This window comes from Leucopleurus acutus, assembly GCF_964270905.1.
Source record: "Leucopleurus acutus genome assembly, chromosome: 13".
NCBI lineage: Eukaryota > Metazoa > Chordata > Mammalia > Artiodactyla > Delphinidae > Leucopleurus > Leucopleurus acutus.
Window position 1 is genome coordinate 1659630 of NC_139155.1, and position 27886 is coordinate 1687515.

At 46.0% G+C, this 27886-nt stretch overlaps 1 protein-coding gene across 2 annotated transcripts in view; it reads right to left on the bottom strand.

The window, feature by feature from the left end:
* The window catches only part of ATP9B (ATPase phospholipid transporting 9B (putative)), a 218194-nt gene that overhangs the window by 73188 nt on the left and 117120 nt on the right, over nucleotides 1-27886 (bottom strand). For both annotated transcript variants that reach the window (XM_082853143.1, XM_082853144.1), the window contains one exon: nucleotides 4866-5026. In XM_082853143.1, the coding sequence (XP_082709269.1) occupies nucleotides 4866-5026 (161 nt within the window). The remainder of the gene's footprint in view (nucleotides 1-4865; nucleotides 5027-27886) is intronic.

Sequence of the window (27886 nt, forward strand, 5' to 3'; positions counted from 1 at the left end):
AAGAGATAACAAGAAAACACTATTAACAAAATTTAATTTAAAAACTTTGAGGGCTTCCCTGGTGGCGCAGTGTTAAGAATATGCCTGCCAATGCAGGGGTCACAGGTTCGAGCCCTGGTCCCAGAAGATCCCACATACTGTGGAGCAACTAAGCCCATGCCTGTAACTACTGAGCCTGCACTCTACAGCCCACGTGCCACAACTACTGAGCCACGTGCCACAACTACTGAAGCCCATGCACCTAGAGATCATGCTCCACAACAAGAGAAGCCACCGCAATGAGAAGCCCTTGCACCACAAGGAAGAGTAGCCCCTACTCACCACAACTAGAGAAAGCCCGCAGCAACAAAGACCCAACGCAGCCAAAAAATAAATAAATTAAATAAATTTTTTTTTAATTTGAATATTTAGGTACAGTTGACATACTTCCTTAAAACCGTAACTTTTCCAAAACTGACTCAAGAGGAAATTAAAAGCCTGAAAGCAGCTTTTCTAACTCTTTAAAGTTAACTGTTTAAACTATAACTAGTTAAGAAATATAGTTAAACTAGTAAAGAAATCAACTCTGTCAAACATCTTTCCACAACAAAAAGTTCAGGCTGACATGGCCTCCTTGATGTAAATATGTCCAAGGGATAAATAATTACAATTTTAAACAAAAATATTTTAGAGAAGACTCATCAATATATTTTATGAGAATAGCATAATCTTGATACTAGACACCAAAAGAATGATGTAAGAAGGAAAGTTATGTCAATCTCACTCATGTAAACCAATGCAAAAATTTCACAAAAATTACAAGCAAATGGAACCTAGTAATACATGAAGGCATATTATACCATGACCAAGTTGTGTTTTTCCCCCAAAAGAATACAAGGTAGGTATAGCATTAGAGCTCCACAGCCCTCTGCCTGGCCCATGCCAGCTCTGACCTCTGAGTTATTCTTCCTTTTTCAAAACGCAGCACATGTTTACAGCTAGGAAGCTCTATCAGCCCATTTTCAGCCTGCAGAATTTGGGATTCTGACAGGCTTCTGATCTTGTCTTGTCTCTGTTCCTTCCAGTCCAAGATGGCAGTGTTACTGCTGGTATAATATTCTCAAAACCTCTGTGGGGCTCTCGTGTGTGTCATGGGGGTCCACACAAAAGGCTCCTCCACAGGTCTTTGCTGGACAACCCCATCTATTCCTCACTTCTGCTGAGATGGCTAAGTGGGTCCATGAGTACCACACCTAATCTCTTCAGCAAAAGGCTGTCCAGTCACATCCTTGGACTTCTCTCCTGTGCATGCTTTCCAAACGCTGAATCTTCTAATATTAGCATCTTCTGCAACCTGGATAGGCTAAAAATTTCCCAAGCCATCAATACCTAAATATCATTCCTAGGTCTAAGTAAGGTTGAAAGAACTCTTTTCCCCAAGCATGCTTCCTGGAAAATGAGGCCTTACTGAAAATATCTGGTAGGTTAGCTCAAATTTGTAAAATGTCGCAGAAAGGGCACCTGACTTGTAAATAACTTGACAAAAACCTCCTAAGAAGCTTCCTTCAACAAAACTTCAGGAAAGTTAATTCCAACTTTGGAAGCGAATTTTGTACCTGTGTAGATAACGTTTTCGACACTCCCTTCTTGGTGTACCGACCGAGCAGGGCTCTGAGCAGGGCACCAGGCACTGCCCCGGGCACGTGGTGGAATGTGCGTGTGGGCATTTCCCTGGCAAGCCTCCTGCACACCCGCTGATCCGACCGCCCAACCTACAGAACATGAGAGGAAAACTGCCTCCCAAGCCACACAAGCTCTCATCGACATCAGCATTTACAGAAACACACCCTATTGGCAAGAGGTTCTCAAGTGTTGCTCGGAAGGAACGCACTGTCGCCTCGTGGAACACCATCGTGCTTGTACTGCCCACATCCGCCTCACGTGGGTAAACCCTTCCTGACCCAGCACTGGCAAGACGGTTGTTTCTGACCAGCTATACTTATGCAGCATTTTAACGCGTATGCGCAAAGAACATAATCATTAGAGACATGTAACTGCAAGTTGCTGGCCTGAGGGAATCTGACGTGCCCCGTAAAGTGTTCTGATCGTTTGCTTTGTGCTGTCAGTGACACAACGAACTACGGAACATACATTCATTTTAGAGTTACAGGAGTTACGTCTTGTACTATTTTCCTTGACAGACAAAGTAAACTGGATCAGGTGACTCAAACATCTTTAATTCTGTAGAGAATTTCTATGAAACAGCTTTTCTTCCTTAAGCTGGAAAAGCCTTTTAAGAGTGTTAGGTCAGACAGATGTAGAGAACGAACCTATGGACACCAAGGGGGGAAGTGACGGGGGGTGGTGGTGGTGGTGTGATGAACTGGGCGATTGGGATTGACATGTAGACACTGATGTGTATAAAGTTGCTGACTAATAAGAACCTCCTGTACAAAAAAATAAATAAAATAAAATTCAAAAAAAAAACATGTTAGGTCAGTAGAAGAAAAAGCACTTTACTTTTCAGAATTGTGTATTTTGCAAAACAAAAAAATTTTTAATCTATTCTTTATTAAATGCAGAAGCGTATTTAGTAAATACTAAAAGTATCACTACTCATAGTTTAATGGAAACTTTGCAATGGGAAAATAAACTTGGTTGAGTCAAATGTAAGCCTTAGGCCCCTAAATCAGTGCCCTCTATACTTTTTATGTTTTATGGTTTTCATCTCTCTGCTAAATCTGTATAATTGCATCCTCAGACTGTGAAAAACAAGGAAAAGTATCGTGCTGAAGCAGGCATGAGATATTATGAAGCTAAACAGAGGTACAGTCATAATTCTGTCTAGTAAGTCTCTCCAAGCTTGACCGAACACGTTACCCTAAATAGAAAATTGTTGATGGAAAAACTAGAACAAGCCAGATTTGCAGAAAGCCTTGTACCTTTCTCATTTTGTAATCAGACTTTTTTTTTTTGGCCACACCATGCAGCACATGGGATCTGAGTTCCCTGACCAGGGATTGAACCTGTGCCCCCTGCAGTGGAAGCTCAGAGTATTGACCACTGGACTGCCAGGGAAGTCCCATATAATCAGACTTTTTAAAAGGATATACAAAGCATGCACTCCGATGTTCACTACAGCACTATTTACAATAGCCAGAACATGGAAGCAATCTAAACGCCCATCGACAGATGAATGGATAAAGAAGATGTGGTACATATATACAATGGAATACTACTCAGGCATAAAAAGGAACGGAATAGTGCCATTTGCAGAGATGTGGATGGACCTAGAGATTGGCATACAGAGTGAAGTAAGTCAGAAAGAGAAAAACAAATATTGTATAATATCACTTATATGTGGAATCTAGAAAAATGGTGCAGACAAACTTACTTGCAAAGCAGAAGTAGAGACACAGATGTAGAGAACAAACTTAAGGTTACCAAGGGGGGAAGTGGAGGTGGGATGAACTGGGAGATTGGGATTGACATATATACACTATTGATACTATGTATAAAACAGATAACTAATGAGAACCTGCTGTATAGCACAGGAAACTCTTAAAAAAAAAAAAGGATATACATACTGACATTGTCAGTTTACTGAAGAAAGAAGTTAAAGAGAATTAAAAAAAATAAAGAGAATAAATAAAGAGAATTAAATAAAATATTAAAAAAATAGAAGTTGAATATTGTTCAATGGTTTCTATCAGTTAAGGACAGAAGTGCCCCAGAAACAGGAAGAAAGAGAGTTCTCACCTGGCCTTTCGCATCACACACACAAACAGTAGTGAAGTGACAGCACATGACATTCCAGAACTGATACAAGCAACAGAAACAAAGAAAAACAAGATTAATGAAAGCAAAGGAAAAACCCTGGGAATTCCCAAGAAAAGAAGATGTGCTTAAGAGATATGGGAATAGGAGCTGTCTGTTGGCAGCTGCAGAAGGACATGCGGGAAGGACTGGGTTAACAGCTAAGATGGGCAGTGCTGACCCTGAGACCCAGCCCCAGGAGGCCGGCTGAACTGGCACTGGGTGGGGCTCGCAGTGGGGTTCACATGGGGCTGCGGGGTTCACACCAGGGTAAGTGGAGTTCACACCACGGGGCAATGAGATTCACACCAGGGTCAGTGGGGTTCACACCAGCGGGCACTGGGCTTCACACCAGGGTCAGTGGGGTTCACACCAGGGTCAGTAGGGTTCACACCAGGGTCAGTGGGGTTCACACCAGCAGGCAGTGGGATTCACACCAGGGTCAGTGGAGTTCACACCAGGGTCAGTGGGCTTCATACCAGGGTCAGTGGGGTTCACACCAGGCAGTGGGGTTCACATCAGGGTCAGTGGAGTTCACACCAGGGTCAGCGGGGTTCACACCAGGCAGTGGGGTTCACAGCAGGGTCAATGGGGTTCACACCAGCGGGCAGTGGGTTTCACACCAGCGGGCAGTGGGGTTCACACCAGGGTCAGTAGGGTTCACACCAGGGTCAGTGGGGTTCACACCAGCGGGCAGTGGGATTCACACCAGGGTCAGTGGAGTTCACACCAGGGTCAGTGGGCTTCACACCAGGGTCAGTGGGCTTCACACCAGGCAGTGGACTTCACACCAGGGTCAGTGGAGTTCACACCAGGGTCAGTGGGGTTCACACCAGGCAGTGGGGTTCACACCACGGTCAGTGGAGTTCACACCAGGGTCAGTGGGGTTCACAGCAGGGTCAGTGGGGTTCACACCAGGCAGTGGGGTTCACAGCAGGGTCAATGGGGTTCACAGCAAGGTCAATGGGGTTCCCTCTTTCGTTCTAGGTGGATCACACTGAGAACAATACATTCAATAACATCATATTCAGTGAAACCAGACATCTGTTTTTCTTCATTCTTAAACCCACCTTATGGGAATGATGTAGGAGAAGAGCAGGAGAAAGCGGAAGAGACTGCGGTACCAGGGACCTGAGAATCCCTGCAAGGTCACCATGACAACCGAGAGGGCAACCAACGCCAAAAAGAGCGCTTTGGTCAGCTGATTGAGCTCAAGGTCCAGCAAACCAACCTGAAAGAAAATGAAGAGTTAGGACAGAACCACATTCTTAAATTTTCTTTTGTACTAGCTTTCACTATACTGAAATACAAAAATGTACTAACTTTACATTTTCTTCTGAAAACTTCTCCTGACATTCACACTTCTTTCTGAAAAGCCTTTTAGAGATTTAGGGAGAATTTCTGAAAGTGACCCATGGTCCCCAGAGCATTTCCAGAAAGAGTCTACTGAGAAAACACGAGTCCTGAGTATCCAACCACAAAAAACTCAGATCCTTTCTCTAGATAATGAGGTTACGACCAGCAAGTGGACAAAAGGGGATGCGGGACGAGAGCCGCACGGACGGCCCGGCAGCCCGGCCAGCTCTCCGGGAGCACACGCGCCTTTTCCTCTGCACGTGCCACGTCAGGGGATCACTTAGGATTTTCTTCAGAGCAGGACAGTATGTCTGTCATCTCTCTCTGCCAAGAGCCTCCCTGGAAAGAACTTCTCTTAATTAAGAAGGAAAGCAACAGGGGGAGTGGTTAGCCTGCAATGACAGCTTGTTAGTTTGCGGAGGTCCTGTACTTTAGGTCCTCCCAGTAAGGCACACACACTCCAGTTCATCCTGTGGGTCATCTGCCAGCTGAGCAAAACGTGAGGGAGAATTATGTCAATAAGAATTAGTTCCTTTTTTGTGTGCGTCCTGTGTGGGATCTTGGGGACAGCAAGAACGAGATACCCAGACACCATCCATTCTACAAGTGGAGAGAACACAGCTCTTCTGAAGCATGCAGCTTCAATTTCAAGCCCAGCACCTCCACCAAGTCCTGCTCCGTGCTTAGTGTCATTGCTGAAAGACTACCGGGCAATGCAGCGTGGGGGGCAGAGAGAGGAGCGGGGAGGGCGGCGCCAGGCTTTGTAGAAGGGCTTTAGAGCCACAAAGAGGACAAGTGACGCCGTACGGCAGTTAAGATCCCTCAAGACTCTGTGTTTAGGCTAGTCTGGCTCTGCCACCTGGCTGCACAACCTTGGGCAAGCTGAGCATCAGTTTTCCCATCTGTAAAATGGGCTGAAACATGTCTTCCTGACAGGACCCGGGGGGAAAGAGAGGACGCACAGCACAGGGAGCACAGCTTCTGGTAGAGAGCAAGCCTGCATGCATGCTACTACTATTGTCATTACTATTATCATTGTTATTATTATTAAAAACCTGGATTTGAGTCTCTGCTTACTAACTGTGTGACCTTGGGGAATGTTCTTACACTCTTCAAGCCTCACTCTCCTCCTCTGTAAACTGCTGTTACCCATCTCCTAACAGAGGTGCCTGGAGAAGCCCAAACAATGTGGCAAAGCTCACTACTGGTCACCCTCAGGCCAGGGCACAGCAGGTGCTTAACAGAACCACTTATATGTAATTTATATGACACTAGTAGAAGACTGAATCCTAACAGGTTATCCATCTGCCATCTGAGTTTCTTCTGAATCTGGTACAAATTTTGAAAAAGAGAAATTAAAAAAGAAAACATGATTACCAAAACTATACTATTATTCTCAAATTTAAAACTTTTAGAATTACTAACCTACTTAATACCAGTTTATTTTGGAATGCCTTTTGAATACCATGTCTTTGGCCAATAAAAAGCTAGCCTTTTCCACACTTCACTGTTTAGTTTATATCTGGTTTGGATTAGGGTTTGCCACAAAGGCTCATGAGAACGTTAGCACCTGTAGTTACAAAGAAAGCACAGAACTTTGTCAGAAAACCCAGTTAAGTGCAGCAGTGAAGAAAATGCATTCATTATACAAGCAAGTTTAAATACCTACTACATTTTTTGCTGAACTCTATGGCTATGAAAAATGAGTCAACTATGAGATTTCACCCTTCAAGAGACAGCCAACCTAGTAGGAAGTATAAGGCGAACACCAGTAATATTCCCTATAGAAGAGAAATCTTCTCTAACCAAGCTTGTGGGGGAAGTCACTTCTTAGAGCTGCCCGTCATCAGCACTGCTGTTGGCTGACACCTAACGGCCTTCAGAGGCTCCAGAAACCACGGGAATGACAACAGGGACCCAGAAGCTACACCGCTGGAAGTCTGTCTAGCACACTCGCCCTACCTCCACACCAATCCCAACACTACAGGGTCTGGTCAGTGGTCTGGGAGCCACGGGTCCCCACCTGCAAGGGCCCTGGAGGTGGGGGCGGGGCCAGGGGCGAGGCGGCTCTGCAGCGTCTGCGCCTCCAAGCCACCACCCACAGAGGTCCCGCCCCTCCAGGCCCCACCCCACCACAAGGCCCCACCCCCACTAAGTCCCTCCCCTCACCAGGCCCCTCCTCTCCACAGCCACCACCCCGGGAGGCCCCCGCCCCCTCGCCTGGGACACGCGGCCTCCTCTGGTCGCGCGCGCTCTTCAGACTCGGAACCCCAGAGACTTTAGGCAAGTCCTAGAGACGCGCTGTCTCCTGTGCGCAGCTTGTGCGCAGATGAGACCCTTCCCGGCCAGACCGGCCGTGTCTGCAGGGCTCTGCGGGCAGGGCTCTGCGGGAAGCGCCCTGCCGCCCTAGCGGTCACTTCCACCGCAGTGACTGGGCGAGTGGGCAATGGGGCCAGCCGGTCCGGGCTCGCCACCTCTGGGCCGGGACGAGCAGCGGGAAGGACCGCGCCGACGGTTCTGGAAGCTTCCCCGGTGGAGCGGGACTGGGCTCCGTGAGAGCGGCGGCCAGGACTATGGCGCCTGATTTATCAACTCCATTTAAAAACCGGCAGAACCAGGACAAATACCTTCCAATTTCCGCTACTTCAACTACTATATAGTTTATGCTTGAATTATTGAGAAAAATAGGGTTTTGGATTAAAATGAAGAAAAATTAAGCCAGGGAAGTAGAGCATGTTTCAAAGCCCGGGCCCTCTGCGGTGACAAAGACGGCCTAAGTTCCAAGCCTCGCGGAGGGTCAGATGAAGTCATTACTCATTCAGTCAGGGAAAAAAGACTCAATTACCTCAACGTAAAGATGCTATCAATGAATGCAAAGTGCATATTTTACTCTATTCATCCAAATCCCATTAAAAAGTGAAAGGAATGATTTAATCTGGCCTTCCAGAGTTGGCCTTTTTTGTAATAAAATAAAGAATCACTGTCTTGCAAAATGCATAATCACTGCCTCACACTTTCTCCTGCATCATGGCAGTGAAGGACTGTAAGAGCTGGGACAAAACAGTCAGGAATGAGGACAAAGTTTCCTTTGAAAAAATGACCCATATAGGATGGAAACATTACAAGCAGCCCACTGCACATTGATATTCAGCTAATTCAAAGTATTAATACCTTTCTAATTGATGAGGACACATGTGGTCGACTGCCTGACTAGTGACTATAACTAAATGTCGTCTTCACCAACCCCTTCTGATTTAAAGGACGAATGAAAGGTTTAGCGGAGAAAACACAGCTTCTCAGTAATGGGCTGTTCCCTGCTTTCTTTCAGGAGCCTTTCCTGAACTATGATTATTCTTCCTCGAACATAATTGCAACTGAGCTATAGTATACAGTATGATCTTTTTTGGGGTGGGGGTGGGGGGGTGGTCAATTCTAACAAAGCACAGTGAGAAGAAAAGAGATACTTCAACTATTTTTTTAAAGGTCACTTTCAATTTTATACTCATTTCACTAGAACACCCTTAAAAGTTTCTTCAACTTGTCTAAAATGCAATCTGGACTCAAAAACTATTCAATATGAAAGCTAGTTAACTTTAAAGCTACAAATTCTATAAAGAAGGTGGTAGCCTGAGTTTTGATGTGAAACTCTTCTTTCTTTCAAAAATTTCCTAGAACATCTGAACAGGCCAGAGAGCTTTTACTATGATTTCAAGACCTTTTTACCCCTAAGGTATATTATTAATCAGTTGCAGTAATTATGACTGTATAAGAAAAGGTAAGTACACTAGGAAGTAATTTTCAACATTTTTGTAATTTCCTATATTAGTAAAGCAAATTTTCTTCCACTTGTCATAATATTTGTTTGATTTGAAACAACTGTGATAACAAAATTAAATACGCTACTGGAAATTTTAATCTCCAAGGGAAAATCTGTGCATAATGTCTAAGATGCCACAATGGCTCTGGGAAGGGGCTGCTCTGGGATAATGAACACAATAATTGGCTGTATAATCTAAAACGCTACTAATGGCAACGATCACAGATCCACTTAGCTCCTCTTTAATTTATGTACCAAGTTTTAAACAGCTAATGGTTCTCAGTAAAATAATGGTTTATACCAGCAATGAAGGGTAAATACAATATCCTCCTGCTTAATCAAGAAAAGATCAGTCAGGTTTTTTAAGGCACCCATGGACGAATGAGACCCCACCTTATCTCAGTAACACAGTGCGTTTCCAGCCCATCTCAAAGTCCCCCTAAGTCCCCAAGAAATCAATGTAGGAGTCTCGTGTTATAAAAACTTAGTAGCAGAGAAAACAAAAGGCATAAAAGGAAGCACTGCCAACTGCTCCTCACGTGATGTTACCCCTGGATCAATGTTATGTGAACATCCAAGTACTTGTAACCTTGCTTCTAAAACTCACATTTCCTTATTTGCTACGTGAAAGTATTTTAGTATAGCAAAACCATAAGATGCAAAATTTGAAAAGCCAATTTAAACTCTTGCAGAAAGCTAAATATCATTTTAATTTGTCCTATATTTTCCCTGTAAATATATCTCAATTTGAAAAACAAACGCCTCCAATCTACTAGCAAATGCACTCACGGCGACTCTACACAGACAGACATACAGCTTCACACGTGAGAGACTACTTAGGGGAAACTATAACATTACCGTTAACGTTATTTATCTTTTAGCAGCAAAACTATTCTCGGATCAGCCCATCAGCCCCACATCATTCAGAATTTGGATTGTGACTACAAAATTGACATAGGGCTACTGCTTTAACCTAGTTGAAATTCCTATAAAAAACCACATTTCTTGGGGCTTCCCTGGTGGCGCAGTGGTTGGGAATCTGCCTGCCAATGCAAGGGATGCGGGTTCGAGCCCTGGTCTGGGAAGATCCCACATGCCGCTGAGCTACTGGGCCCGTAAGCCACAATTACTGAGCGTGCGCATCTGGAGCCTGTGCTCCTCAACAAGAGAGGCCACGATAGTGAGAGGCCCGCGCATCGCGATGAAGAGTGGCCCCCGCTTGCCACAACTAGAGAAAGCCGTCGCACAGAAACAAAGACCCAACACAGCCATAAATTAATTAATTAATTAATTTTTAAAAATGTCAGGTGCTGTGCTATTTAAAAAAATAATAAAAATTTAAAAAATTAAAAAACACATTTCTTTTAAATATCTTTGAAACAAATCAGTCCTATATTTTCTACTTTTAGTAGAATCTTAAAAATAAGAAAAAAATAAGTACATACCTTCAATTCAAATAATTGAAACTCTTACACTAAATCTAACTCCTAAATCTTACAGCAATAACTTTTTTCCAGTTTGGAGTTTAAATTAAAAGTATTAGTTGTTTTTTTTTTTTTTTTTTAAGTGATGCGATGTAGCCCTTTTTTTCTTACTCTCCAGTTTATTTATTCATTCATCTTTGGATATGAACGCCTCAGTCCTAAGTGTCTGTCCTGCACGCAGGCGCCACCCACCCATAGACAACTCGGCTATTATCATTTACTGCCCCAGTGATCTGCGAAATAAGAAGCACTTCTTTTAGCCGTTCTAGTCTATTGGCTCAATAATCTGTGCTTTAAAAGCTCCCTAAGTAAGTATCAGCACGATAATTCTTAATGTTATATCACCTTAATTTTTAAAAGTCAAAATCTATATTTACACAATAAACATTTAAAAGTCTATTCTGAAAGAATATTTCATATTCTACATTTTTACCTGCAAATAAATTTTGCGTGACTATTCTATATTCAGCATTTAAGGTTTCTTCCCTGCTTACCAAATAGTTATCACATAAGATATTTTTTTTCTTGAATATTTAACATTTAAAAATAAAATGGGGGGACTTCCCTGGCGGTCCAGTGGGTAAGATTTCGCCTTCCCATGCAGGGGTGCGTGTTTGATCCCCTGCTGAGGAGCTAAGATCCCACATACCTTGTGGCCAAAACACCAAAACACAAAAGCAGAAGCAATGTTGTAACAAATTCAATAAAGACTTTGAAAATGGTCCACATCAAAAAAAAAGAAAAGAAAATGTGGTTATTACATTTTTTTAGATAAACAAAAAAAAGCCTTAATGCAAAGCTCAGCTCCTCAGCAAGGAAGTACAGCCTCTTTCCATGTTAATGTGAGAAACTCAGGAGAGGGGGGACCCAGTGCAAGCCCTCACCTAGTTTACACAACCTTGGTACCGATCAGCTCCGTGTTTAGGACAATGCACGTCGTCAGATCACTCTGTCCGCTAGACACGATAAACGTGTTGTTAAGGGTGAAATTATTCCTGAAATCTACAAACATATTACTTGCTGAATTTGAAGGGGGCTTCCTGAGTGCAGAATGTGGCTGTCTTCTCAAGCCGTCAACCTACCAGATCATTTGAGAAATTTCAATAGTGGCTTGAGCATTTGCTATAACACATATCCACGTAACATTTTATAGTCATCAAAAATGCCAGAAAATAGCACATTATCTATGGACATATGGACATACACATATACACACGTCAGGTCTGTTTTTGCAAAATGCAGGCTTACTTTTATATTCATGCAGGACAATTTGGTCAAGGCTGTTACTGTCTGACAGCCTCTGTCACAGTAGAGCCTTTATTAAGGCGTAACCAGTATATTAAAAAGTCATCAAATTTAAAGCAATATAGTGACTTTAAGTGGTTAGTTTAATTTTTTGTTTCTAATAATTACTATAAACTATTTCAAATAGGCTCAACTTGAGACACATCGAAGCCATGTTTAAAACAAAGATGAGTGTGCACAAATATGCAAAACGGTCTGGAAACCGTTTGGAAATTTAATTTGTACTCTATGTGCACAAACTACGTGAAAATACAGCACTGAATGTTTCAAAGAGACCATAATTTTCTAATGTACAGTAGTTCCGGCCTTATTTTACAATAGCCCACACAGGTTATTTAAAAACCAGGGATGCAAGGAGACTACACCACACAAACCACTATCAGCCCAACACTATGCTGAATATGATTTGTGTGCACTGCTGTCGTGTTTCCTGTTGATACTCCGTTGTTGCTTTTATAAAAACATTTCTCTTAGCTGGGGAGAGAAAGCAAAAGCGAAGGTGCAGTATGTTGCGGCTTCGCCAGCAGAGGGCGCTCAAGATTGTTGCTTTTTGTGTTTTTCGAATGCTGAAAGCCTGCTTTTGATAAAAGCAGAACTTCGATCTTCGATCAGCCAATTCAGTATATATAATACATGTTGCCTTAGTTTTATTAACAACAAAAAAAGTTACCATAAATATCTATGTTGTCATGAAGAATCCAAGACAGAATTTATAGACTTTAACGTGATGAATTAATTATATTGAAGGAAATTTCCCAAATAAAAATCTACTATCAAATAAGGATATTTGATATTTGTCATATTTAAAGATATGACAACCAAAATACTGTAGGTAATCGGTACAGTAGTATAGTGCTATGGCTTTTCTGTTTTTAAAGACTTAGATCTACAGACTAAATCAATAAAGCTGTAACAACAACTTATATTAGTGGTTTAGAGATCCTGCCTATATTTACCTTATTTTTGTCTTAACAGTGTAGAAAGCTATCAGTTTTAAATGGTTTCGCTAAGACCACCCACCAATTCAAAATGATTACTTCAAGCCTGAGCTATCTACCGACACCAGAAACCTCAACCTTCAACATCAGTCATGTAAGTGAAATTTGAGGTCAGGCATTTGATTTCAATTTAATCTAATTAAATAAGCAGTTTATTTTGGTAATTTTATATTTATGTTAACAGATATTTTACAAGTAGCATTAACCTACTCTCGAATCCTTACAATCTAAAAACACAATACCCATGAGTTTAGGGATTAGTAACTGTGTTTTTAAAAAAAAAGTCTGGAAAAACGCCAGCAAGAGCAGATTCTGTGCGTGGTCACCGATATGCTCAGGAACTGTGACTTTTATATTATGCTTCTTCAAAGACTTTAAAAGTCCCCACACTCTTGGAAATTCTTTTTTCCCTAGAAACATGAAAAATAGATTTTTTTCTAGTAAGAACTCTAAATGGTTCTGATATTTATTTTAAAGAAAGCCTTTTATTAGGAGTCTTAAAATTTTAACAGACTCAGAGAGAAAGGGCAGACCATGGCTTCTTGTAAATCTGTTGAAATATGGGACAGTCCTCACCTTTCATTTTCTGGTCGATTTTTCATACTGAGGAGGCTATATACTATTTAGCACATTTTTCTTCCGGGAGATATGGGTGTGTGTGTGTGTCTTTATTTCTCCTGCATGTGGCGAGTCCCTTATTTTAAATATTGTTTGTGGATGTGTGCATTTTAGAAACACCCTTCAAATATACTCTTAAATATTCATTTACATATAATTTATAAAATATATTATTGAATAGAAAATACTCTTAGATTTTTAAGCACATCAATAATAATGCTGTTAAAATCTGGGCTCTGTTACTGCTTGCTAAAGAAATGGCTGAACATACAGCCAGGGCTTCTAACACTATTGCACCCAAAATTCCCCAGCACAGTGACTGCATCCCTTCAGGGCACCCTCTGAACTCTTCAAAGAGCTGGAAAAGTATCTGGCGGCTTTCTAAGACCCAGGAAGCGACATATTGAAGGACGCATTCCTGTTAGTGGCTTGAAACTGCTGGACCGTACATGATGGGAAAGACTGGGATTTAGGCGACGGGAGTAGATCAGAGCCCCTTCTCAGGGAAAGCCAGTACCTGGTGGCCCCCAGCACGGGAGGCACAGGGGATGGCCGGGCAGGCAGGTACCAGGGCTGCCCTTCTCCCTGGAGCCTGCCTGGGACAGGGCCAGAAAAACTGCTGTGTTTCTTTAAAGAAACTGCATGGGATGCGGGGGCGGGGACACCCTTCCACCTGCTTGGTTATTTTCCTAATAAAATTCTGGGAAAGGGAATGGTTAAATTTTTATTAGTAAACAAGGTCATTCATTTATATGAAACTTTAATTTCCAGCCCTAGATTTTCCTCATAAGAGGTCATGATACAGATGAATTTCTATAACAAAGTCCGAGATTTGTTCGGTGATTCAAAACGTTACCATCTAAATTCTTTCTTTGGCATACCAACAAGTAAAATGCATTTCATGGTTTGTGCCAGGGAATTTACTAGACATTAGGTAACAATTTTTCTATATAATAATAGATTCCAGAAAGTCTGGTTTCTTTAAGGACTACTTCAGTCCCATACACAGTATTATAAAGTTGTTAATTCTAAGTAACAGTATCTTAGGGGGAAAAAAAAAAAAAGACAATCGGCAGGAAAAATCCTCAACGCCTAAGTGCTGAGTGTGGCAGAGCTTAGCTTAGCATGTTTCACGTCTCAGTTTCTGCAGGCAGCGTGGCGCTACTATAATGTACACTGTACCGTGCAGCCCGCGAAGAGACACAAAGGCTGCGATGGTGTCACTACCCCCTTCACCGCTTGTTGGTTTATTGTGTAAATATGTGGGAATTTATGGACCATTTAAGGTCTCCACCCCAGTCTCCAGATACCTGGCACCCATCACGACATAAAACCACTCAGTAGGGTTTTTAAATCAAGAGTCATTAGCTGACTTGACAAGATCTATGTCTAAGATATTTACTGGAAACAAAACTATGATCACCGTTTCACTGAACTCATGAAATTCTGTCTCAATGAAATGCATATCACCTCTTTGTGATTATATTAAACATGTGAAAAGATACAGAAAACCCTGGTCAGTGTTTGAAACACCTCAGAATTGCCATTATCTTGTCCATTCTCTGTCCCACCAACATATCAGCATAACTAGCTAACAAACGAAAGTTAACAGTAGGTAAACGTAATTAATTTTTAAGGCAGCGTAGCAGAATGGCAGACACAGAATGGCATAAAGAGAAAAAGAATGAAGAAAGTTATCATACTGGCCTAACATCTAACTTTGAATCAACGTTACTTAGTTTTCAAAATCCATGGTTCTCATGATTTGCATTCTTTTGAAAGGAAAACGGAATTCAGGAGATTTGCTGAAATTTTTAAATGACAAGCATAATATGGTTAAATAACTTTTCATCTCCTTAACTACCCTTTTATTATTAACCGTCTACTTAAGAGGTTTATTACTGGGATCTTGGCAAAATATAGCACTACTTTCAACCATCTAAAATTTTTGTGTTACTTTATGTCTTCAAGGACACTTTATGAACCATTTCATACTTAATGGCTTGTAAGCAATCCCAAGAGCTGGGAGTTGTGTGAAAAGTTGCCCAGATTGACAGATACGGTGAAAAGGTCTGTATTAATTTCCAAGTAAAGAAATGCATGGCGTGGTATCTCACGATGATTATACTCTAAAGTACCAATTAGAACGCATCAGAAACCAGAGCAAGTTGACACTCTACAATAAAGCAAATAATTTCCAGTTGGAGGGGCAGAAAATGTTAATATGCAATGTTCAAGACTACAAGAATCTTTGTAAAAGGAAGTAGCTAATAAGGTTTAATGATGCATGTCAGGAAGCCACAGTATGTAGGGAAACACAGCTGGCTTCATTTTGTAAACTATTTGATATACACATCTTTCTAGTTCGCGATTATCAGCTGTGCCAGTGCCACAGGGGACAGCTTAGCCTTCAAATCAGGGCATCCTTCTTGTTCTCTAAATTACAAGTAGAATACATTACTATAATATGGTGCTATAGGCGAGTGCCCCGACCGAAGCTTATCCGCTTGAGAAAGAGGATTACAGAAGTCTTCTGTAGAACATCGTGGAAACAACCTCGCCAGCCTAATAGGCTCCTAAGCGCCAGAACCATTAAAACAAATCATAAAACAGGCAACACGCTTGGACTTAGTGAAGTAATAACCTTCACAAGACGGTCACCATTTTCCCCACCTTGTGCACTAAAATGCAAACTAACTGAAAAGTGCTTCTACTGAGCCAGCCCAGCCCGCCGCCCTGCTTTCTTTCCGGGGCGCACCTGTGCGTGCTGAGAGGACCCGCGCCGATGGCAGCAGGCCGCCTGCTCACGCCATCTCCGCCGAGGGCCTGCAACGGCAGGTGACAGCAATTAGCAGCAGATGACAGCAGCACTTAGAGTCTGCACCAGATGGCAGCTCAGGGTCACCGGAAGCCAGCAAACCTTCCACGAGGAAGCCCTGTGTTAGGCAACTATCACACTCGAAAGCTCTCAGACACAAGTTAATTATTCAGCCACCAGAAGACAACAGCTAGGTCACAACTCTGATATCAAAATGCTGTTAATCACTTGGAGTGCACTTATTTTAAACGTAATTACACATATTAGCTGTTCAGAACGTGCACCTAATGACGGAGAGGGGGCCCTACACAAAAAGAGCTAAAATTCTAGTAATTAGTGAATTGTCGTAGGGCAAAGTATACCCAACAGGCTCTGACTCGGGTGGAGGCCGTTTACGGCCAAAGCAAGAACCAGCCACGCAGCAGGAGTCTGACAGGACACCCCTGGCACCCTGGCCTGTCATGGAGGCGAGGAGAGCCCCCAAGGACCCGGGACACGCGTCACCATGAAAGGGCGTTGGTGAGCTAAGAAAAGACTTCAAATCTCGAGGTGGTCTGCCAAGGCTTCTGGCTCAAAACTAAAGTCTTAGGTCGCTGCAGCTTGGCTGAAGCCAGGAGACAGAAGGCGGTACGATTTTAGACAGACTGTGGCATCTGCAGGGGGGATGGACCCCTCACGGGCCATTCAGGTGAAGCTGACATGTTCCCCGTGAAAAAAAAAAATGCAGGTGAAAATGCTTCAGACAGGGCTTCCCTGGTGGTGCAGTGGTTAAGAATCCGCCTGCCAATGCAGGGGACACGAGTTCGAGCCCTGGTCTGGGAAGATCCCACGTACCGCGGAGCAACTAAGCCCGTGTGCCACAACTACGGAGCCTGCGCTCTAGAGCCCACGAGCCACAACTACCGAAGCCCACACGCCTAGAGCCCGAGCTCCACAACAAGAGAAGCCACCGCAATGAGAAGCCCGCGCACTGCAACGAAGAGTAGCCCCCGCTTGATGCAACTAGAGGAAGCCCGTGTGCAGCAACGAAGACCCAATGCGGCCAAAAATAAATGAATTAAATAAATAAAAAATTTTAAAAAATGCTTCAAACAAACGAAATGCATAACCAATTTACTTTAACAAGATGAGTTCCCATTAATAACACATAAAATGGCTTCATTTTGGTCTAAATTGTGTATAACTGATTAATTTCTGACCGCTTATGACCTTAGCAATTTCCAAGCCAATAGCCTTTACAACTTGCAAAGTGCTTTTGCATGATTTCTGTTACTCAGCTTAACTGCAGCCTGGTTAAGTTTCTGGTTCGCTTCCAGGGAGCTAAGGTGTATGGCCGAGCTTGCGGCTTCGTCCCCTTGCCGCAGACGGGCCTCCCTGGCTGGCTGATGTGAACAGAAATGATATTATGCCCACTGTCGTAATGAGATCTGTAGCTGTGCTTTCCATGAACTACACAGACTCCCATTAGGTTTATGAAATGAAGACTGGCCACATCTTGCTTATCAGAATGCTCTCCTTCACTATTTCCATCTAAAAGTGGTGAAATTTGCTCAACTGGCAGCCGTTACTATACTTTGGGCAAAGAAGAACAGATTAAACAAAGTGATTAAATGTTGTAACCAAAACAAGGACGGAGGAAGTGAACACTCAGCCGAGGGTCTTTTGCCTGGTGAAGCAGTTAAAGGACAAAGCACCTCATCCTACCTACACGCTCTGTGTTGAGCCCTCTGCTGGGCGGCGCTCTTCCTGTGCTACACGTAGGTTCTCCTGTGGACGCCCCTACTCAGCACCAGCGGGGCAGTGGCAGTGGGTGTGGACCCTGAGGCTCCGCTGTTCTGGAAGCAGCCAGGGCGGGGGCCGGGGGAGGCAGCGGCCGCTCGTCTCCTCTCCTGTGTAGAAACGCCAGGCCAGCAGGACGCTCCTGGATCCCAGACTTTCAGAGGTGTAACCTGCATCCTAGGTGTCTTCCAATATCTCTCAGAGCAATGATAAGTAACTGATGATTAACTGCCCTTTCTGAAAACAGCAAGGGAGAAACACACTCCTCCTAAAGGGGAATCATAACTTACAGGAAGACAATTTTAAATGAAAAAGAAACTGCCTGAAGTAAGCTTGGTCATCAGATTTCTCCTGAACAACGGTACACTGCACGCAAGCTAATTTTCCTTCAATTTCCTTTCAAAATAAGTAGGACATGATGGTAAGAAATGGCACCATAATGACTGGCATTCAAACGAATGAATTCTTCTGGGACTGCGCAGAGTGCCGTAACGCGGCAGGCTCACGGCATCCTGCCGTCCTTCTGTCACCGCCACAACAGGCCCGGAGCCTCACCCTGGGCTGGCCTCACGGGAAGGGTCTGTGCGCACGGGCGGGTGTGGCAGCATCGGCGTGAAGCACAGTGATTTACTTTGGTTTGTCCTTAGATTCACCACCCCTGTCTCCGTGTCAGGATGCAGACCTAGCACGAAACTGTGGGGCAGTGGAGGGAGGGGGCCGCGGGTGGGCGTGCGCCAATGCCAGAGCCCCGTCTAGACCAGTCACTCTACATGACCACGAAGCTGCCCCACGCGCCTTCCAGCTGGGCTTTCTGAAGCTCTTAAGAGGCGAAATAGCTCTGGGCACAGCTGGGTCTCTGACCCTTTGAATTGATGACTCAGGACGGGCTCCATGGCCACCTTCCTGTCCTAGGCCTGTAACCGACACACAGTAATTGCTCATTTAAATGCCCACTGCGATCATTCTTCTTCTTACTGATGTGATAAAAATACACGTCTTTCTCCTTTGATCTTATTTTTACCTTCACTTTTATTTCCCCCACTTACTTTCAAGTCTACGCGAAAATGCTGCTATATAATACCCGAACTTGACACTGCAGATCTTCCCCCTTCTGAAGCCCAGACAAGTACAGCGACAACGGTCTCCCGCGGGAGGGAGGCCGCCTCAGCTCCAGCCCCTCAGCCATTCCTCACTGGCCACCATCCCCACAGGAGGCAGAGGAGGGAAGCCAGTTTCAAATAAACCCTACCTGCCGCCCGCCCGCAGCTCCCGAGGAGGGGAGTCCAGGGCCAGGACGGTCAGGGGCCTCCGTACACTGTGCCCACAGATCAGAGGCGATCCCCGCCTCACCAATTCCGTGAGGAGAGGGGGCTGGGGGACATCTGGACCACGCGGAGCAGCTTCGAAGCAACCAGCCACCACTCCCGTGATCTGGGCGTGTACGGGTGAGAATCAACACCGGGGCGGGTGGAGGGGGGGGGCGACCTGATTTTCAAGTCCTCAGAGTCGCGCTGCACCCTGGCCTGACACTAACCAGGAGTACAAGTGTGTGCATGGCCTCTTTCCCGTGCTGCAGGTACCCACAGTCCAACCTGCTCCCATAAAGACGGACGGACCCCCAGTGGCCTCGAGACAGCAGCATCTGACTAACCCAGGGAGGGGGTCACTGCGGATGAGACGCCAACTTTCTCATGAAAAACCCATCAGTCAGCCAGACAGGGTCAGCTCTTGAGATGACAGAGCTCAACATCGACTTAGCCTGTAACTAAAGTGCAAAGCATATATTTAATATTTTGAATGGGAAACCAACTTGGAAATAAAAAGCTTTGCTGCAATTGTATTTTTATATAGCAGCAAACAGAAAATAAATTTTAAAAGATAATAAATGAAACAGCATCAACAGAATCTAAATACCTAGAAATGAATCAAACAAACGGTATACAAAAGCTCTACACAGAGAGAATCATAAAATATTATTGAAAAAATTAAAGAATACCTGTATAAACAAAGGATACAGAATATTCATTGATTAAAAAACTCAGAATTTAAAAATCAATTCTCCTCAAAGATCTACAGAGATTAAATGCAATCCCAATTAAACTTGCTATAGTAATTACAGACGATTAGCACAAAAAGGGAATCGAGGACCAATCAGAGAGGAGGTCCAGATGCACACCCATCGCATGTGCACGTATGATTCATGCCGGAACCTGTGGTGGGAAAGGATGGACCTGCAACAGCTGGTTATGGGTCCACTGGAAATCTACATGGGGAAAAAATGGAAACTTCCCATCTTCATAACAAACACAGAACCCAATTCCAGACGTCTAGAGATCTAACTGAGAAAGGTAAATAGCAAAACTTCTAGAAGATAAGAGAGTACCTTCGTGACCCAGGGTAGAGAAAGATTTCTTAAACCATGAAAAGACTGATAAATTGCACTCCATTAGAACTGAGCATGGCTATTTGTCAAGACACACTGAAGAGAGTAAGGAGGCACAGAGAGGGAGGACATTATACTCACATAACCAGCGAGCGCTCGTGCCAGGATATATAAAGGACTGCTACAAAATAATGAAAAAAGACTAACAATCCAACGGGAAAATGCACAAAAGACGCACTGAAGTGATCCTCAAACCAAGATGCCCAGGCAGCCCATCAACGTGCAGAGGAAATGCAACCTCGCTAGTCCTCAGGGAAACGGAAACTAAAAACACAATAAGACATTACTACATCCTCAATAGAACATTAAACACTTTTTTAAAAAAACGGACAACCCAAGTGCGGACAAGGTCATAGAGGAACTTGAATCCTCACGCTGCAGGGAAGAGTGAACACTGGCGCCATCACTCTGGAGGACCGGGATTCCACAAAATGAATGTAAACGTATCCGTGACCCAGCAACTCCACTCCTAGGCACGTACGCGGCAGAAATGCATGTGTTTGCACTGAGACACGGTGCACACAGACGCCCGGGCAGAGCGACTTGGGACAGCGGAGGGCCCATCAGCTGCAGGATGGCTTCTCCGAGCAGCTACGGCCAGTCCTGTGGCGGGACGGTGCACAGACACGCAAACCAACAGAGCCCTGTGACATGTGACACATGGACAAAACCCCCATGCGCATCACTGTACACAGGAGGCCAAATGCAGAAGAATGCACGCTGTACAGCCACATTTTGTAACCTTCAGAAACAGACAAAAGTCGCCAGTCAAGTAGACACAGGGACAGCGCCCTTCCGGGAGAGGTGTGCAGAGAGGGAAGCTTCTGGAATGCTGGCACAGTGCTAGTAGTTCCTGACCACGTCAGGGGCTGGGGCGTGCGCTCGCTTTGTGGTGACTCAGCGAGTTCCATGCTTTGTAAAGTTGGTATACTTCTGTGTATTATGTTAAGTCAACCAAAATTAAAGAACAAAAACCAAAAAAGTATAACAAAAATGAAGTATTATTCTTGTTCTTAAGCAAAACTCAAGTGCTGACCACAAGCTTCACAGCTGCATGGGAGCACAGCTTACGCTGCCTTGTGGCGTAAGCGTCAGTCAAATGACACCTGGAGGACTATTTCGGGTACAAAACTGCATCTGATGACCTAACAGCTGCTAAATAAAAAGCATTTCTGAAACCTCAGAAAATGAGTGGGCAGCTGAGGAAATAACATATGCATTAATCTAAGATTATAATACAGAAATGCTGGTAGAAGTCAACGGAGGAAACCCTACCCACGGGCTCAGCCTCTGCTCCGTGACCACAAACTGAACACGGTCAGTGGACCACACAGACTGCAGGCAGAGCAGGCTCGGCGAGGCTGGCAGGAAGCCCACACCCCCAGCCCCGACCCTGACCAGTGACTGCCGGGGGAGGCCTGGCAGTACCACGGTTTCTGGGCACAGTGGGTCTGGGGAGGGGCAGAGGTGAGGGGAATCCCACGCTCTAAACTCCTAACGTGCTTGGATGTGTTGGCTCCTTTTCACTCTGGACTCCAAAGCCTCCAGCCAGTCCTCGCCACCCTCGGGTCATCAGGACATTCCCTGCTTGTGCTCCAGGCTGTGTCAACTCCTTTCCCACCACCGCCCCCCCGGAATGATGACGATGACACCAGCCAGGCCTCCCCCAATCCCATGTGGTGGGAAGTGTCCCGCGCCTTTTCCAGGCCAACGCCTCTATTTCTCTGGCTTCTTCCGGGTTCCCTCTTTGCCGGTGGTTTGCTGCAGTGGGAAGGCTCTACACCGGGCTTAGACTTTCGGGCGTTCATCTGGCCTGGTGTCCTCTAGGCTCCCGGGTCTGTAATTAGGTGTCTGTCATCAAGTCTAGAAAGCCCTCAGCCAGGCTCACCCCGAATATTTCTTCCGCCCCTTCCCTCTCCCCCTGCTGGTGCCCTGTGCAGATGCGTTACACCTGCTGAGCCCGTGACACGCTTCTTGGATGCTCTGTCCCACTTTCTGTTTCCCCCTTTTTGTCCTCCTTTGTTTCTGCTCCTCAGCCTGGGAAGCTTCCCCCGACGTGTCTTCCAGCTCACAGGTCCCCTCCTTGGCCCTGTCCAGGCTGCTGAGAGCTCATCACGGGCACTCCTGGTTCCTGTTATGCTTGACTTTGATTTGAGTCCTCCTTGGAGTTTCCATGACCCCGACCGACACTCCCCATGCATGACGTCTACTGTTTCTACCAGAGCCCTTAGCATGTTACTCATAGTTCCTTCACGTTCCCTGTCTGGTAATTCCAAAAGCTGTGCCACACCTGAGTCTGGGCCTGATGCTTGCTTTGCTTCTCCAGACCGTCTTCCCTACCCTTCGGCACACAGCTTGTAATGCCTGTCTGCAGCAGGACATGTGATGAGCGTGAGGTAGTAAGAAGAGAGATAAACAAGCCTCGGTGGGGGGTTTTATGTTAATCTGGGCAGGAGCTGGTGTGTCTGACGCCGCCGCAGCCGTGGGTGACAGAGGCTGCCAAGTCCGCCGGTGCCCCGTGTGTCCCTCTGCTGACTCTGGGCTTCTGAGACGCCGTTCCTCAGAGCCTCCCTCTGCTGAAGTCCCGCCGGCACCGGGGTGCAAGGTGGGGAGGGGAGCCTCCTGCGATCCCATGGCCCATCCAGGCCACCTGCACAGGTGTTTCTCAACTCCCCACCCCACCGGTGAGCCGGGCAGACGAGGGGACTGGGCAGGAGAAGGGCCCTCCCCAGGTGGGACGGGGCAGGGATGGGCACCCCCACCCACAGGTAAGCCCCTGTGACGGAGGACATGCCCCTTCTCGGACCTCCACCCCGGCCCCCGACGAGTTCCTGCAGCCGGAGCCGCCCAGACTGCGGCCCCCAGGGCTTCTCACGTGCACCAGTCGGCACTCGCCCTCCAGCAGTGTGTCGAAGTGAGCATTTGGTTTTCCTACTGGTTGGCGGCCCCAAAGGCTTGGGCTGCGACCTGATGTGTCTGTCCGGGGACTTTCTGTGTGCTCAGCGCTTTGCCGCCGTGGGACCGGGGCTGAGGCTGGCTGTGACGGTGCTTTTCTCCCCCAGCTCCTCTAGAAGCGGAAGCAGGGCCGAGGGCCCGGGGATGCAAGGACGGCCGCAGCACCCTGAGCAGCGCGCTCCCCGCGGACACGAGCCACCCTGCACGTGGGCACCGTGTGTTACTGCACACCGCCTCCCTCTGAATCGCCCCCCTCAGAACTTGGACAGCAAATCCCAAACCTGGGTCACTGCTTCTCCATCTGAGCAGCACAGCTCTGCTGGGGAAAGTCACGCAGCAATTTAAGACACTTCTCCTGGACACCGCGTCTTCAGCCTCTGCTGGGCCCTCGGTACCTGGCCCATCCATGTCCTTGTCCTCTGCCTGCTGGCCTCCGAGCCTCCCCTCTCCACGTTCCCCAGTTTGCCCCGACCGACCGACTGCAGGACCGCCTGAGCCTCAACTCACCTGTTCCCGCCCACAGCGCCTCCTGCTTCTTGAAGGTCAGGTCCCTCGGCCAGCTCAGGGCCACCGCTCCTCTTCGCTGAAGACACCTGCTGCTTCCGCTGGGCTTTTATTCCAGTGGCTCTGCCTCTCTGGGATCCTCAGCGCCTCCCTTGCTACTGGCCCGGCCTTGAAACCTGGCCGTGCCGTCTCCGCCCCGGGCCTCGGCACATCTGCTCACCTCGTCCACCTCCGACCCCCTTGTTGCCCTACAGCTAGCTTCACCTTCATCTCCTGAAAGTTCTGTTGCCCAGAGCTCACCAAAGTCCTCCAGTCAGTCCCGTAACTGTTTTCTAGTCCAGATTGTACTGCTCTGCCGCGTTGGACATCTGCGGCCGTTTCGGGTCTCGAGACTTCTCTCCATTTCAGATTCGGCTCCTGCCTCTGCCTGACCGCGGGCCCTCCTCTGCTGGCCCTGCCCTTCCTCACACGGTCTCCATGGGTACAGTATCCACCCCCTAGACTCCACCTGACCCTCTGGTCTCTATCTTGACCAGGAGATGCAGAATCGTACCTCACTGCATCTAGGTTCTCTACCTGCAAGGATAAAAGCACCTCAAAAGGTCAACATTTGGTACGTTTTAGGTAGTGGATATCATTTTTATAGGACATAGGCTTGGATGTGCCAAGTCTTTTATCTTCCTAAAATAAATTTCTTAACATTTATTCTAAGGGAATATAATCCGGTCACGTTCTAGCTAACTCATGAAGATTAGTAATTAGGATTCCGGATTTCAGTTAAATTGTACTCGGGCCTTTGCCAGTCCGTCTCCCCTCCCCGACATCTAACCTGTGGGACGGGATGATGGGCACTTAGTGGCCTCTGAGAGTAGGGAGACACTCTCAGCCTTCCCTGCCCGCTCCCCGTGTGATGTCAGCTCTGGGAGCGTAGGTCCCTCACCACACAGGGCACTTTCCCGTTCGTCACTGAATGCTTCGCAGGCCCAGGCCCCTTCTCTGCAGTCTGCACCCTCCTCCTGGGGGCCCCGTCCTGCATGAGCCTGGAGCCCGGGACAGTCAGGGCTCCGGCGGGGCCAAGCACTGGCCTCCGAGTCCTCCCCCAGTCCGGGGAGCTGCCAAGCGAGGCAAGAAACCCACACCACGTCCATCCTCCTTGCTTCCCGTCGAGGCCGGGGCGTCGACGGCGGGGGTCTGCGTCGTCTCTGTCACTGTTCATGCTTTCGACTCTACCCTGTTCCCCTGGCCTCTTCAGCCTCCACAGCACCCAGCTCTTGCAAATCAAAGTCTCGGTTTTCAGGACTGTCAAATCTGTTTAGACCTACAGGCGCATCTCATCTTTATTGCCCTTCACAGATACTGTGAGTTTTACAAGTTGAAGGTTGGTGGCAACCTTGTGTCCAGCAAGGCTATCGGTGCCATTTTTCCAACACCATTTGCTCACTGTCTCAATCTGGAAATTCTTGCAGTATTTCAAACCTTTTCATGATCACTAACGTTTGTTAGGGTGATCTGTGCTAACTGATCTCTGACATCACTACTGTGGCTCGCTGAAGGCTCAGATGATGGTTGGCACTTAGCAAGAAAGCATTTGCAATTAAGGCGTGTACACTGTGTTTTCAGACACAAAGCTACTGCACACTCACTAGACTGCAGTGTCGTCTAACATCACTTTTACGTGCACCGGGAAACCCCAAATTTGCGTGCCTGACTTTACTGCAGCGGTCTGGAACCAAGCCCACAGTATCTCTGGGGTACGCCTGGAGTTAGAAACTCAAAAGCTGAGCACCAGACTACTATATTTTTCCTTTACATTAATATTTTAAAATTCCCAGTTCTCTTGTGCCGCTAACTACATTTCTGAGCATCTCTGACGTGCCCGGCGACGCGTCCTTGGTCACAGGCTGCAGCGACTCCAACATTCAACGTCTGAAGTGCGTCGCGCGGGCCCAATGGGTTTTCCGCCTCATCTTTTACATCAGCCCTCCACAGAGCTCTCAGAGCAACCGGAGCGTGCACCTCCGCGGGGCTCGTGGCCCTGGTCCAGGATGCGGCTCAGGCATCAGAGGCATGGGAGACCCTCCAAGATCCACCCTCGACCGTTTCTTCAACCCCGGCTCCCGCCACTCCCTCCAAAATACACACGCCAGCACAGCTGAACCGCTCTGGTCTGGGCCGCTGCCCTGGGCCACCGTGTATCCCTCCTCGCAGGTCTGGCTCCCTTCGGGCCAGGTCTCCCTAACAAGCCAGGTTGTGAGGGCCAATTTTCAGTGCTCCCCAAACACCCTACCAACACAAAGACTGTCAAGGTCTAGTTAGCTTTTAAATGATCTGTTACTGTGCCTGCCACATCAGCAGACGACAACTCCTTGAGGGAAAGATGCTCACGCACCTGTGTCTTTACTGCACCGCACGAAGCACCCACACAGGTCCGTGTTTGCTGAGTGCATGAGAAGCAGCTCATCAGCCTTCCAGGGCATTCAGGAGAGAAGTCACCCACTAAATGGCCCGCAGAGAGTTTACACTCCATTTGTTAGTGTGAAACACAACTTATATAGTAAATTGACATCAAAAGAGGATAAACAGGAAGAAACAACTTTACATTAACTAGTAACAGCAGCAACTAGCTGGACCAGCATACAACAACGAGAACTAACAGAGAAACTCAGGTCAGACAGTAGACAGGAGCGGGCTGGACCAGCAAGGGGAGGACCCTGCCTTCCCGGGTGACAAAAGGATGGCCAAGCAACTCACATTTTAATCTGAAAAACTAATACTGTAGCATTAACAAAATAACAAGCTGAACACTGTTGTACTTTTTGAACTAATTATAGTCAGGGGGAAAATAATTCGACCACCCGTTAGTCACTCTTGAATCTTACATACGGAATGTCCTTCCTGACGTTACTCCTACTTTATAGAGGAGATGTGGATCTTGAGCGTCCTGCTTCGTCTTTAATGTACTAACTAAGCGTTAAAACAAAAGAGAACATGTAATTACAACCTAGCATGTTACACATCCTTACAATGACTTAAAACGTGTACTGAATGAAACTGTGCAAATGACATGATACTTTAAAATGTCCAGAACCTATTTATTTTTATTTTATTTAATTAGCAACCATAAATTACCTTCAAAATCGTTATGATTCTTAATCCAGAAAGCCAAGATTTAAGCGCGTATCTTGAGTAAGGACGGATTACTAATTCGAGACTGTAAGAACACTTCAATCTGGCCTCCTTCTTGAATCTACGGCACATTCCGCAGTGACCTGAGCTGACTCACGGGGCGAAGGGCACGCACTTACCCTCTGAAACGAGGCTGCCGCCATGGCATCACATTCACCTCAAGTATGGGGCAAAGGCATCATCTTAGATTGCAATTAGACCATGGAAGGAGTCATTTTTCTTTATATTGTTTAGAATTAGAAACATTAAATTGATCTACTGTGAAAATTCTGTTCTCTGTGTTGTGTGTCAGACCACGTCTGTACCTTAAGGCTATGAGACAATTTTTGTCATTGTAATAAAAAAACAAATTATTGACTTTAACTTAAGAAAACTGTTGCGCAAATGACTAAATATTCATCCAAAACAAAACAAATCCTTCTCTGAATCGTATGGTACACAAGCTGCTCATCTCCACAGGTTAATGAACTGTACGTAGTGATGTTAAATCTGTCCTTTTTTCTGTCTTATTTTTACGCCTTCACTCTGTGCCCCTGGGGGGCGGGGGGGGGGTTGTCCATACTGCAGCCACAGGGCTGCACGTAACACAGCATCGCCTGTCAACATTACTACAGTGAAGGAAACGCTCTCTCTCACATCAGTATTAACAGCAACGTGAACAGAAAGCCAGCTGCGACTTCTGGCTAGAAGACATAAGTCTGACTTCTAGGCCCAGCTTCCGAAATCTGTTTGTTCACTCTGAAGTCACTTAATTTGGGGCATTTAAAAAAAACTATCCCTAATGCCAGCACAGCAAGTCCCACCTAAAGCCAGTCATTATTTATTAAG